This window comes from Coregonus lavaretus, assembly GCF_964263955.1.
Source record: "Coregonus lavaretus genome assembly, chromosome: 10".
Classification (NCBI taxonomy): Eukaryota; Metazoa; Chordata; class Actinopteri; order Salmoniformes; family Salmonidae; genus Coregonus; species Coregonus lavaretus.
The window spans coordinates 59524664-59539663 of NC_139997.1; the positions used below are offsets into that span (position 1 = coordinate 59524664).

Below are 15000 nucleotides of genomic sequence, written 5' to 3' on the forward strand. Positions count from 1 at the left end.
CCCACAGACTGACTGACTGCAAAACATAACTTCTGACTGACTTAATTCACCCAGATGACGACTTGACTTCAGTTACTTTTTTGTTCCTCATTTTGTGATTTAATTATATATATATTTTTAACTTAAAAGTCTATGTTAACACTAAATCACAATCTAGCCTGGAATACTGCTCAGCAGCTATTTACAGAATTGCTAAAAGAAAACAAAAAAGCAATCTGACTGACTTACACACAATTTCTCACATTCTCCCATTTTTCATATTAGTGGTCCTTTTCAAAAGACAAAACAAAGTTGCTGTAAAGTGTAAACATAAAAAACTATTCTGTTTGTTGTTCATCTGTTTCTCTCTCCTCATGGAATCATAGCTGCTGCTGCGAACTGTACGATCTTTCACCCCATGACCATGCATTTTGTATTCTGACCCATTATTCAGTTCCGCTCAGGTTGTAGTAATGTTACAGCTAGCTTCCGGACCCGGTCAGGTGTGCAGGAACAGGACCTTCCTATTTATTTCAAGTATACACCTTTTTATAAGTCCCTGTTTTCTTCCATGTTCTGGTCCTTTTGGTTCAGGAGAGGGGTGTCCTGTCCTCCCATCTTCCACAGTGAAGACTGGCATTCTGCCTTTGCTTTCCTGCTTGCTTGGAATGAATCTGTTTTTACCTCCATAACCCTATTCATCACCTGTGTGAGGGGAGTTCGAATTAAAACAATTTAAAAAAAGACACTGAATAAATTATCCCCCCCCCCCCCTTTTTTTTAATCCTTCCATCACGTATGCAACAATGAACTTGAGATGTCTGGCCCCAACTTTTTTTTTAAAAGTTAAAGTTAATCTTCTTGTCGTTTCTTTTTTATAACACACAGCAGAATAAACATTGTTTTGGAAGCAAGGTCTTTTGGTGGCAAGTCAAAATGTTCTGTTCAAGAGGTCACATTTCATTTTTTGTTTGTTATATTTTTCACTTGCCTACTGTACTCAACAACCCATCTCAGTCCTGTTTGTCTGGCACCTGCTGCTTCCAGGCCTCATTCAAGTAAACCAGTCGCTTGTAGTTGAGCATAAAAAGAATGAAGTTCAGTGCATATGTGGTGATGCAGATGATGCAGAAGTCCTTGAGGACAAAGTAGAGGATGTAGCCCAGGTAGAGAGAGCCCATCACCGATAGGATGGACGTCGTCATGAGGATCAGGGCAGCCATCGCACTCACAGTGATTCCTGTAACCAACCAGACGAGAGAGAGCAGGGGCTTAGGCTACTGACATGACGTGCACGGCACAGACAAGTACAGTAAGACATGGCTGTGCAAGGCTGGCAGTGAAGAAATATAATCACTTTTACAAACACTACTACATGGAAAAGACAAAAGCAAGAGTCTTGGATAAAAATGGTGGACCTTGTACACTTGAATCAGGGAGGGATAACTTGGGTGCCCTTGTCAGGTGACTTTGTATGCGAGCCAGTCAGCTTTAAGTCTTAACACTTAACTTAAGTACTTATTTATTTGCAGACTCATGCTTGACGATGATTATCATAAATACAGAGATCGGACACCTGGCTGTCTTTCTGATCTTTAAATCTGAGCCCCAAACTGTCGAAAGTAACAAGGGTCTCTGGGAGATAATGGCACCCTATTTCCAATATAGTGCACTACTTTTGACCAGGGCCCATAGGAATCTGGTCAGAAGTAGTACACTATATAGGGAAAAGGGTGCCATTTGGGACTCAGACAGTCAGTGACCCACCACCCATTACATTGGTGGTGGCTTCTGTGCTATGCAGCCCATAGGCCCCTCATTTGTAACCTGGCACTAGTGAGTGACCACCACAAATCTCTGGCTGCACCCTTCTACTGAAAGGTGGAGAGCTTAAGACCAGACCTGGGTTCAAAATACCATTTGAAATCTTCCAAATAATTTGCTGCATTTGCATTTGCTCTAGCCTGTGCCAGATGGGTGGGTTTGCAGTTTTAGGACTTGTCTTGGTCCAATAAGCCAGGAGAGCTCAATCGAACACAGAAAAAGTATTTTAAATTACTTCAAATAGTGTTTGAACCAAGGTCTGCTTAAGAAAGTAAACCACTGAGCCAGATGCATGACAGGATCCTCTGGTTAAAGGAGGAGGAAGGGCAGGTGTTCTAAAGTAGAGGACATTCTAACCAGACATGTTCTGGTTCTGGCACAGGGTTCTATTCATAGTGCTGAAATTATATTAGAGGGGAAAGGGACCAACATAGTGCTCACACATACTGTAACATACTGTACAAGGGCGGGAGTGTTACAGGATAAAGTTAAAGCTATCAGTTTTTAGTTAACAGGGGGAACTGTGTAAATGCCATGTGTGGCAAAAAAGCAGCAAGAATTTGGGGCAACAGAACCCAAAACCAAATGTACAGTAAGCCTTAGGCCATATATTTTGGCCTAAGTCTTCTTAGCTGACTTGATCATGAGAATATAAACATGAAACGATGTCCAGTGACCACAAGGGGCCATAGATGAAAATGCCCTGTAACTCTTCAAGCTCTTCTTAGGAGAATTTTATAAGCTAACATCAATTCACTACCTTAGTATTTTGTTTGTGATAATACGCAAATGTATGTAGCCATGAAGTGCTTTGAAAGGCTGGTCGTGGCTCACTTCAACACCATTATCCCAGAAACCCACTTAATTTGAATACCGCCCCAACAGATCCATAGATGATGCAATCTCTATTGCACTCCACACTGCCCTTTCCCACCTGGACAAGAGGAACACCTATGTGAGAATGCTATTCATTGACTACAGCTCAGCGTTCAACACCATAGTGCCCTCAAAGCTCATCACTAAGCTAAGGACCCTGGGACTAAACACCTCCCTCCGCAACTGGATCCTGGACTTCCTGACAGGCCGCCCCCAGGGGGTACGGGTAGGTAACAACACATCTGCCAGAGGACTGAGCACGCCCCCATTCTCATCGACGGGGCTGTAGTGGAACAGGTTGAGAGCTTCAAGTTCCTTGGTGTCCACATCACCAACAAACTATCATGGTCCAAACACACCAAGATAGTCATGAAGAGGGAACGACAAAGCCTATTCCCCCTCAGGAGACTTGGCATGGGTCTTCAGATCCTCAAAAGGTTCTACAGCTGCACCATCGAGAGCATCCTGACTGGTTGCATCACTGCCTGGTATGGCAACTGCTCGGCCTCTGACCGCAAGGCACTACAGAGAGTAGTGTGTATGGCCCAGTACATCACTGGGGCCAAGCTTCCTGCCATGCAGGACCTCTATACCAGGCAGTGTCAGAGGAAGGCCCTAAAAATTGTCAAAGACTCCAGCCACCCTAGTCATAGACGGTTCTCTCTGCTACTGCATGGCAAGCGTTACCGGAGCACCAAGTCTAGGTCCAAAAGGCTTATCAACAGCTTCTACCCCCAAGCCATAAGACTCATGAACAGCTAATCATGGCTACCTGGACTATTTGCATTGTCCCCCCACCCCACCCCACCCCCTCTTTTACGCTGCTGCTACTCTGTTTATTATCTATGCATAGTCACTTTAACTCTACCCACATGTACATATTTACATTTACATTTTAGTCATTTAGCAGACGCTCTTATCCAGAGCGACTTACAGTTAGTGAGTGCATACATTATTTTTAGTATTTTTTTTTCATACTGGCCCCCCGTGGGAATCAAACCCACAACCCTGGCGTTGCAAACGCCATGCTCTACCAACTGAGCTACATCCCTGCCGGCCATTCCCTCCCCTACCCTGGACGACGCTGGGCCAATTGTGCGCCGCCCCATGGGTCTCCCGGTCGCGGCCGGCTACGACAGAGCCTGGATTCGAACCAGGATATCTAGTGGCACAGCTAGCACTGCGATGCAGTGCCTTAGACCACTGCGCCACTCGGGAGATTACCTCAACTACCTCGACTAACCTGTGCACCCACACATTGACTCTGTACCGGTACCCCCTGTATATAGCCTCCCTACTGTTATTTTATTTTACTGCTGCTCTTTAATTATTTTTGATTTTTTACTTATCTATTTTTTACTTAACACTTATTTTTCTTAAAACTGCATTGTTGGTTAAGGGCTTGTAAGTAAGCATTTCACTGTAAGGTCTACACCTGTTGTATTCGGCACATGTGGCAAATAAAATTAGATTTGATATGCAAACCATAATGCAAAATATGCTGATTTTAAAGCTTAGTTACCAAAAACGTTATTAATTCACTTAATCATCTCTCCCTCACGTCCAAAGATACTTTCCCCTTTTGTCGGTGTCACGTCTAAAGCCTTCCACAGTTTGGTTAGGCAAACGTGTGCTCTCATACTCCCTTAAAAGACCTTCGCTTAAAAAACTAGAAAAAGCAGCAATAGTACCATTTGTCCATCTTGAGAAGCCGTAGCCAGTATGCACTTCCTCAAAATAGTCAGAATTAATCTAAGATAAATCAAGAACTCTATCATTAATTTTGCCGAGGAGATCTTAGTCGTGCAATTTTACATCTAAGATGTTTGGTTCAGCATTTCTCAAGTGAAAGAATTTGCATGAAAACGATTCGGCTCTCGTTAAATGACATCAAACACTTAATTGAAGAATCCCTACTGTTGACCAATCACCGACGAAGGGGCATAGACTTCGGTTACCGACTTCGGCTTGTTGTGTGCACGAACAGCCAAAAAACCTTGCCGAAGACCAAAATGAACAAAAACGTCATCATAATATATGCACAAACTTTTCCAAACTGTTTCCGGTCGGAAGCATGCGGACGCCTTCAGACGTCTTGTCCCCGGACCCTCACTGAACTCAACTGACTGTGTGGGCATGTGCCTCGTCATGAATGACATCATTACTAGGTTAAAAGAAAAGATTGCTACTTCTATGCAAATGTTGTTGATCAGTACAATGAAATAAGTCCCAAATGGAAGGGAAACAGATTGTTTGTCATCTGTAGCCCTGTGAAATCAGTGAATGCATGCACACGCTCCTATTGAATATGCATTCACCTGTACTGTGAATAGGCCTAGGCCAGTGGTCACCAACCTGTCAATTGCGATCGACCTTCAAGACATTCCTAGTCGATCACCAAACATTTCTGTAGAAAAGCCTTGCGCTCCTATTTGTTTTTATTCGTCTTGCGCTGTTGGCGGTACGTGGACTTGATTCAGCTGCCCTGTGTCCCGGCTAGGCAAAGTGTCCCCGTTTTGAACCATTTCATTTGTCTGAAGGGACAAACTCCGCCTACCCGGCAGATCGGAGAGCTAAATCAAGTGTGCCTACTGCGCTGGCCAATTGGATAGCTCAAATCACTGTGCCTGCAGCTGCCTTCCACTACCCCGGGCCCACAGCAAAGTTTCATACTAGCCTACGTGAGATATCATACGTTTTGAAACCATGACCAGAGTGACTCAAAGAGCTGCTGTTTTTACGAGTGAGTTCAGTTTATTCAGCACTGTCATCACTTTTTATTCAACACTTTTACAAAACATAAAACGTGCTTCTCCCTACTTCCGCGCAGTACTGCGGCTTCAATGAACGAGTAGCCAAGGGTATCGATAGGCCTGTGTGCGTTTTTGTTATTTGCGGCTCATCTTGTCTATTTTAATATCAAGAAATCTCTCACTTTCTCTGGTCATAGAAACATGGATTTGTGCATGAGACAGAAATAATTCAATGTGACTCGAGTTTTGACATTAGGTGGAACAGTGTCCAATCTATCTGGTCAGACTCGCCGAAGAAAAGGAGAGAGCAGGGAGACGAACCCGTAAGAGACAGACCCTTTGCTGCTCTCTCCATCTCTCCGCTGAGACTGACCATCAAATGCAGGCGCCATCAGACCAGTAAAATAAAAAAGCAAATGATTTACACTTATGCTCAGCTGTGCCTAATAATACAACAACTGATCTATTGTATCATCATAGCTCGAGGTTTGAAATATAATATGGTCTGAGAAGAACAATATTGGCAGGCCAAGCCAATATGATGTGATAATGTATTAGGCTTACTGCACAAACCTCATTCCTACAGAACTGTTTTTTTTTAGGTTAATGTTGCATAGGCTTACATTTTTTGAAGTCTCTTTTTAATTTTTTAATCTGAGCAGTTGACTCAGAAAAGGTTGGTGACCACTGGCCTAGGCTACATCTTGATTTACCCAGTTTATGAAGAGATTTAGCAGTAGCTGATTTTACCTGCCTGGATCAAGTGCCCTTCTGTGACTTTGACTAATACACCTTTTTTTGTTTCCGGTATCAAGTATCTTGATGATATCGAATGATACTAAACCTGGTATCGAAGTAAAAATTCTGGTATCGTGACAACACTACCTCTAATATACACTCCACTACCTCCACAGTCCTCAGTCCTTATCATCTGAGCCAGGGTGCAGTCAAACATAGTAAAGAGGGAGTGAGGGCCTGACAGAGTGGTGTGTCAGCACAAATAGCCCTAAGTGACTATCCAAGGAGGCTTGTCACCTAAATTCTCTACATACTTTGAATAGCATGAGCCGGTGGCTGTGGAATCAAAAGTCTTACCTAGTAATAGTTGAAAAAAATAAAATAAAATTCCATAGACACTGTTTGGCTGGTTCATTGCACTGTCGATTCCGAAGATCGAGCCCAACAGTCCAAAGCCTCGACCCCACCTACACAGGGAGATGAATTAGAAAAAAAACAAATGGACATTTGTTGGTAATTGTGATGTCGATGAAATGCAGGGACAAATTCACAAATACATGTACTCAACCTAAACAACAAATAGCAATGTACACCAAGGACAATGTCTGAGAAGGTCACGTGATTATTGGGCTAGATTCGGATAAGGTGATAGGTAGCCTAAACAGTGTAATTTACAAGTTATATTCATAAAGATGCTAAGTTAAACAGTGAGGGAGAAAAGTATTTGATCCCCTGCTGATTTTGTACGTTTGCCCACTGACAAAGACTTGATCAGTCTATAATTTTAATGGTAGGTTTATTTGAACAGTGAGAGACAGAATAACAACAAAAAAATCCAGAAAAACGCATGTCAAAAATGTTATAAATTGATTTGCATTTTAATGAGGGAAATAAGTATTTGACCCCTCTGCAAAACATGACTTAGTACTTGGTGGAAAAACCCTTGTTGGCAATCACAGAGGTCAGACGTTTCTTGTAGTTGGCCACCAGGTTTGCACACATCTCAGGAGGGATTTTGTCCAACTCCTCTTTGCAGATCTTCTCCAAGTCATTAAGGTTTCGAGGCTGACGTTTGGCAACTCGAACCTTCAGCTCCCTCTACAGATTTTCTATTGGATTAAGGTCTGGAGACTGGCTAGGCCACTCAAGGAACTTAATGTGCTTCTTCTTGAGCCACTCCTTTGTTGCCTTGGCCGTGTGTTTTGGGTCATTGTCATGCTGGAATACCCATCCACGACCCATTTTCAATGCCATGGCTGAGGGAAGGAGGTTCTCACCCAAGATTTGACGGTACATGGCCCTGTCCATCGTCCCTTTGATGCGGTGAAGTTGTCCCCTTAGTAGAAAAACATCCCCAAAGCATAATGTTTCCACCTCCATGTTTGACGGTGGGGGTGGTGTTCTTGGGGTCATAGGCAGCATTCCTCCTCCAAACACGGCGAGTTGAGTTGCCAAAGAGCTTGATTCTGGTCTCATCTGACCACAACACTTTCACCCAGTTCTCCTCTGAATCATTCAGATGTTCATTGGCAAACTTCAGACAGGCATGTATATGTGCTTTCTTGAGCAGGGGGACCTTGCGTGCGCTGCAGGATTTCAGTCCTTCACGGCGTAGTTTTGTTACCAATTGTTTTCTTGGTGACTATGGTCCCAGCTGCCTTGAGATCATTGACAAGATCCTCCCGTGTCGTTCTGGGCTGATTCCTCACCGTTCTCATGATCATTGCAACTCCACGAGGTGAGATCTCGCATGGAGCCCCAGGCCGAGGGAGATTGACAGGTCTTTTGTGTTTCTTCCATTTGCGAATAATCGCACCAACTGTTGTCACCTTCTCACCAAGCTGCTTGGCGATGGTCTTGTAGCCCATTCCAGCCTTGTGTAGGTCTACAATCTTGTCCGTGACATCCTTGGAGAGCTCTTTGGTCTTGGCCATGGTGGAGAGTTTGAAATCTGATTGATTGATTGCTTCTGTGGACAGGTGTCTTTTATACAGGTAACAAGCTGAGATTAGGAGCACTCCTAATCTCAGCTCGTTACCTGTATAAAAGACACCAGGGAGGCAGAAATCTTTCTGATTGAGAGGGGGTCAAATACTTATTTCCCTCATTAAAATGCTAATCAATTTATAACATTTTTGACATGAGTGTTTCTGGATTTTTTTGTTGTTATTCTGTCTCTCACGGTTCAAATAAACCTACCATTAAAATGATAGACTGATCATGTCTTTGTCAGTGGGCAAACGTACAAAATCAGCAGGGGATCAAATACTTGTTTCCCTCACTGTATAACCACTTTGATACAGTAGCTCAATAGGTAGGCTTAACAGTGTCATTTACAAGTTATATTCATAAAAGTAAAAGCAGAATTTCATTAAACCATTGTTCCCTTTGTAAGTGGAAATTCCAGAGGCCTACTGTACGGCTTCAGAAGCAAGATAACCAAGTACCCTGGAAATCTGAGTGGCGCAACAACCACTGGTCCTGGTTTGACATCTCCCCTCCCTGCACTGCCTCCACAGGATCACACCACTGCATTGTTCACAGCAGAATTTAAGCACTGCATTTAGGACCTACACTGAGTGTACTAAACATTAGGAACACCTTTCTAATATTGAGCTGCACCCCCCTTTTGCCCTCAGAACAGCCTCAATTCGTTGAGGCACGGACTCTAAAAAGGTGTCGAAAGCATACCACAGGGATGCTGGCCAGGTAGGGAAATTCACTTTTTGGCCCACCAGCCACTATCGCAGGCAGATTTAAACATCTACTAGCCACTCAGATATTTTACCTGCGGAATTTTTTCTCTCTCGCTATAATTACATCAACATTTATTTACTTTTACGGATGAGCATGCTTTTCTATTTTTCTAAGACAATAAATGTATTAATAGTAAGAAGTAATGGGGCATATTGCTGAATTTCATAAAATTTTTGTGAACTGCGTCTTTTAACCAATGTATGTTACAATAAATAATTTAGATACAATAGTAAAAACAGAAACAATTCTACAACTGAACATCAAGAACCAACAAAGTGCCTACCCTGCCACAAAAGGCTAAGTGATATGGCTTATTTATTATATTTCGGGGCACCACGCTGACATTTTTATTTATTTTTTACAAGGAGTACATGTAAAAACGTAGAAGCACACAAATAAATCTAGGAAAACAACTAAAGTATTTGAGTGTTTTGATAAGAAATTACAAAAAGTTCATGAATAAAAGTCCTTAGGAGTGATCCATGCTCAATCAAGCGCAATCATTAGGTGAGACCAAAAATTTCAGCTGCCCCTTTAAGGGGCGGGCCGTTAGGGAGTGTACGTTATTTATAATAAGGGTCACCTGGAGAAAATCGGACCTCTCTGAAATGAAAATGGATGGCCCTCCCTTCAGCAAAATATATTTTAACTAAACCTCCCCTGAACACTTAAAAGACCTTCCCCTATAGCAAAATAAAAATGTAAACAAAGTGGATAGCAGAGAACATGTCTACCATTTACCAGAGACTTAGATATGCAGTTTTAGAAACTGTTCTTGGTCCTGTAAGGAATGCAGGAATTTTGATAGCCACATGGCTGCGAGCCAGGTTGTGGGTCACGCAGTTCTACGGTATTTTACGTGACTGGAGACCTTAGTATAATATTTTTTAATGCCACAGAAATTAGAGGCTAAGAATGGACAGAGTTGGGCCTATATGTTCATCTTATCATATTTCTCAAATGCCAAATCAGTGTGTCTTGTTTGCAACAAAACTGTCACTGTTTGCAAATAATTAAATCTAAGGCATCATTGTGAATCTGAGCATGGTACTTTCAAAAGTTAAGACTACATTTCCAACCCAGACAGAGTAGGCCTACCAACTCAGACAAATATAAACTTTAACTACTGGCTACTCTTCTCCCGTGGCTTAACCCAACGAGAGAAAGTCACAAGTGTTTCCCTAAAAGCTGTCTTGGTTTAAACATTCTCTATTGTAAAGAAAGTGAATAGCTTTCAGAATTAGATTACTTCCCAAGCTATAGAAGGTTGTAGCTCAGCCTCAATGTCAAAGAAACAAAACAAAGATATCCAAATATGCATTGGAGTCACCACTTTCCCAGGTATTTCACAACTTGTTTCTAGCATAAAGCATTGTGGACCAAAGCGATGTTATAGATCACTTTATATAATCGTTAGATTTACTTCTAAATCGTAAGCTAAAAAAAGGGGTAGGCCTATGCTTTTTGACATTTTCTTTAACATAAGGTAGGCCTATGGCATACCCTCTCAATTCGAGTCCTGGTTTTAACTTAATAGCTCTTCACTGACACAGAGGTAGGCTATTTGAAGACTGCATGGTGGGTGGAGGAATTGGCCGAAATATCGATGGATAGCAGCCTATAGCCTAATTTCGTCTGTCAAACAGGTATGCCTACCTCTTATTTCTTAAATAGGAAGAAATAAGCTCCAACATAAAGCTCTCTTGTTGTTAGTAAAGTCAAAATTAAAATGAAGACTGTTTAAATGAATTATGCCTACTCGAATTTGCCTACTTTCAGCACCATGAGCTGTCCATTTCAGATTGACTGTGCCACGGCTGCTGCTTCAAGTTTCAGCACCAAGTTACTTGAATCTGGCTTATTGTGAGGTCAATAACTCTGATAAATACATCATAGGCAAGAAACATACTGTTTTATTCAAATCAATAATAGTAGTAGCAAGCTATCAAAGTTGTCCTCCTCCTCATATTCGCGCTCTCCTTCTCAAACTGAACAGAGCATATAGGCTAGTCCGTGCGCACGATTAATCATTTTTTGGACTAGGCCTAACCAAAAATTATTTTCAGAAGAAGCTTTTGACTCTTCTCTTGATCTGCCACCATAGGCCTACACAGCGCCGCCATTAGTTAGGCAGTACAAAAAAATGTTTTGATCAGCAAGAGCAGAGCAGCCCAGGGCTAAGGGTTGGAATATGCATTCCAGTGTGTAATGCAGCCTAGTTTTATTTACACAATCCCAGCAGCGCAAAATACTTTAGAAGGAAGTACATTTTCTTAGAAATATAACTTTGCTCTATGCTTCTCCGAGCATGCACTTCGTATCATTTGATTGAGACCACACTAAATAGCCTATAGACACACTTGATATTGCGCACCCAGCGGAGAATCAGAGATGAGTGGCGGCATCGGGCACACATTGATATATAGCCTAGTACGCAACTATGGAAATTTAATCAATTACAAATTACATGACACTCCCCAGGACTAGATTTAATAAATACTAAACCCTCCCCCTGACTGAAAAAGCATGACCCTCCCCCATTTTCCTCCAGGTTCTCATTATGTAAATGTCTAACCATCCATTACCGTGGTAACTTGGGCACTCGCTTGTCCGTGATGAAAAAAATCCCTGACTGGTACATCTTCCTAGAAGCAGACAGTTGCAGCAATCTCAAACTAACATTGAAAAACAACCTAGCGTGTGAACAAAATGATATAACTGGACAAGAAACACGAGGACAAAGTCACACTGCAGTAGCCTTTCTTGTCAATACGACCATCTTCTACATTTACATTTTAGTCATTTAGCAGACGCTCTTATCCAGAGCGATTTACAGTTAGTGCATACATTCTTTTTTCTTTTTCAGACTGGCCCCCCGTGGGAATAGAACCCACAACCCTGGCGTTGCAAACGCCATGCTCTACCAACTGAGCTACATGCCGGCCATTCCCTCCCCTACCCTGGATGACGCTGGGCCAATTGTGCGCCGCCCCATGGGTCTCCCGGTCGCGGCCGGCTACGACAGAGCCTGGATTCGAATCAGGATCTCTAGTTGCACAGCTAGCACTGCGATGCAGTGCCTTAGACCACTGCGCCACTCGGGAGGCACATGTGGCCTTTAGATTTAAAAACAACTGTTCCCAAATGCTCTGTGAGACCACCCGCCAACATGGCTGGTGAAATAGACATTCTTACCCACCAATGACTAAATCTACCCGCATTTGGCGGGTGTTCATTTCCAACCCTGATGCTGACGCATGTCGACTCCAATTCTTAGTCGTATGTATGGGATACACATGGTATACATCGTCCAATGAAATGCTTCCTTGCAGGTTCCTTCTCGACCATGCAACAACAATAAGAAATGATAAAAGATAAGAATTCGAACATAAAATAAATGGCTCAGTAGAAACGAATATACATTTTAGCATATGTATAATACAGGAAGGCACAATTTATAGTCCAATATTTGTACATGTATTGGGGAAGGAGAGGATGGGTGTATAAACTGAGCTGTTTAACAAGTCTGGTAGCAGCAGTTGTGATATGCGAGTTGCTACAACTTGAGTTGCACCCCCTTTTCCCTCAGAACAGCCTCAATTCATCAGACAAGGTGTCAAAAGCGTTCCACGGGGATGCTGGCCCATGTTGACTCCAATGCTTCCCACAGTTGTGTCAAGTTGGCTGGATGTCCTTTGGGTGGTGGACCATTCTTGATAAACACAGGAAACTGTTGAGCGTGAAAAACCCAGCAGCGTTGCAGTTGTTGACACACTCAAACCGGTACGCCTGGTACCTACTACCCCATTCAAAGGCACTTAAATATTTTGTCTTGCTCATTCACCCTCTGAATGGCACACATACACAATCCATGTCTCAATTGTCTCAAGGCTAAAAAATCCTTCTTTAACCTGTCTCCTCCCCTTCATCTGGAATATGGATACCATGGCTTTCAAAGCCCAAGGGAAAATAGCATGACTTGGCATAGTCTTTTTAAGAGGCAGTGTAGGCTACCTGAGTCACTGACGCCTTAAGTTATTACAATGACTTATCCAAGAATTCTGACCAAGGTTATTGGCCAAATGTCTTGCAGTCAGACTATAACCATTCTGGCCTAGCAGTTAGGCCTACTTCCCTATAGGGTTCCTGTATACAGTTCACAGACCTGTCACACAGGCCACGAGCATCCAGTCACTACTCTCTGCCATTTAAAAAAACCTCTCCTTGTTGAGACAAAATACTGTAGTCCTACACGATGACACTTCAAAGGGTAGGTTCAGGTTGGTTATTTGCGTGTTATTCAAGGCCGCACATGATGGCTTTTGGCAGGCAGAGTATGGTTGAGAAACTGAATGTCTCAGCAGTGTTGTTCTCATGACTTGTGCACCATGTCTGAAAAACCTCTTCCCTGTATTTCCCCCAGAGACCTGACATTGCCTGGCTGTCAGCATTTGTACACCAAACAGGAGTGTGTATGTCCTATAACCCAGATAGCTACTCACAAATACATTTCCTAAGATCCCTTGGGCACATGAACTAAGTATGACCAACAATCACAGGCTGAACTCTCATGACACAGTTTCACATTAGGACTATAGTTTCATACAACAGAAGACTATTCAACAGTTTCAGACAACAGATGCCCTTATTATGCGACTTCAGCTTTGTCAATATACAATGATTTGTATTTCCCAATATAAGGATTAGGTTGCTCATCTTGTCATTGATATATTACAGCCCTCAGCGAACAATCCAACTAATCGCAATGAGGGCAGAAATGCAAGGCCCATATTTGAGATCGCTATGGAATTATACAAAAGCAGCCTACAGTTTCTAAAATTGTAGTGAGACTTATTAAAATGATATCAGTTTAAGATCTTGGAAAACTTGTTTGAGGTACTCTCCAATTTATTTAATGTGTAGATTAGACAGCTGATTCATACAGCTAAAAAAATGCTACACAGAACTGGCTGAATGGTTACGCCTCTCGTCTAGCTCGCCAATGTTAACTTGCTGCGGGTGGCGCCCTATTCGCTAGCTAGCTAATTTAGCAATCTAATTACATCTAAATATCAGTGTTAAGAAGGTTGGAGAACAAAAGTATACATCCACGCAAATGAAACTACACCACTTCATAACATCTAACAAACAGCCAGCTAGTAGCTAGCTAGTTGTTGGCTGGTGAATAACGTTAGCTAGTAAGTATCGTAGTGTTAGCAATTTGGCTACGATAGCTTCTACACACTAAACAGGCTACGTTTTTTATCAATAGTAAGCGCTGAAATGTTAAATGTACTAAAGAACAGCGCATGCTAAAACATTGACAGTTTAGCACAATGATGCCAAAAAATAACAGCCCAGTCTCATCCAGAGCGCTGCTACTAGTACTCCGCGCCGCTGTTGAATTTAAATTACCTGGAGGTGAAGACTTTTGAACAGCTGATAGAATCGCTCACGTCGCACATGGCCCGATAATTCGAGTCTCTAGCCTTTTCCGTTTCCACATGATAAGCGTATAAAGACAACAATATGCCCAATACGCAAACAAGGAGCCTGGCTATTCTTTCCCATCGAGGGGTAGACACTCTCAGGACGGGCGCCGCCATCTTTCTCCGGCCTCGCTCGAGTCGTACACGCAACGCAACCAATGACGAGACAGCGACGTGGAAAACCGTCAGAACGTGCCACACGACAAGGACAGTCAATATTGATGCCGCGTTCATATACTAGTCGGAACTAGGAAACTCGAAAATGTCAGATTTGCTGATTCCATGAACGCGGCACCTGTATAACTACAACCAGTTAGCGCGTCGGAAATGTGAAAGTTTCCTAGTTCCCAATAATATATAAACGCGGCATTAATACCACAGCGTAAATCCCAATACCCATAAAACCTAGCGGTAAAACCTGGAAATGGTTCCAATCGTTTTTTAACCATTCATTTTTCCATCTGGGATTTTAGAACTACTTCATATAAGGTCTCTGTTTTGTGTAGGCTTAGCCTGGCGTGACGTTTTGATAACTGTGCAAATCTCTCTGGGACAAAGTAACTTTTCTCAATATATTTGCCTGT

General features: G+C 42.5%; 1 protein-coding gene across 1 annotated transcript; it reads right to left on the bottom strand.

Moving 5' to 3' along the window:
* Positions 1–913: 913 nt before the first annotated feature.
* LOC311136244 (vitamin K epoxide reductase complex subunit 1-like protein 1) lies at positions 914–14539 on the bottom strand. Its single transcript, XM_084170374.1, has 3 exons — positions 14343–14539; positions 6528–6637; positions 914–1219 (listed from the first exon to the last, which is right to left on the bottom strand). Exons 1-3 carry the CDS (start codon positions 14531–14533, stop codon positions 993–995), a joined length of 528 nt encoding a protein of 175 aa, XP_084026500.1. The 5' UTR covers positions 14534–14539; the 3' UTR covers positions 914–992.
* Between the last annotated feature and the right edge of the window lie 461 nt (positions 14540–15000).

Excerpts from the sequence above, each read along its gene's own strand:
- LOC311136244 (XM_084170374.1), bottom strand. The coding sequence starts at position 14,533 with ATGGCGGCGCCCGTCCTGAGAGTGTCTACCCCTCGATGGGAAAGAATA. Across the intron at positions 6,638-14,342 it reads TCAAAAGTCTTCACCTCCAG|GTGGGGTCGAGGCTTTGGAC; the intron begins GTAATTTAAATT and ends CTCCCTGTGTAG. Across the intron at positions 1,220-6,527 it reads TTTTTTTCAACTATTACTAG|GAATCACTGTGAGTGCGATG; the intron begins GTAAGACTTTTG and ends GGTTGGTTACAG.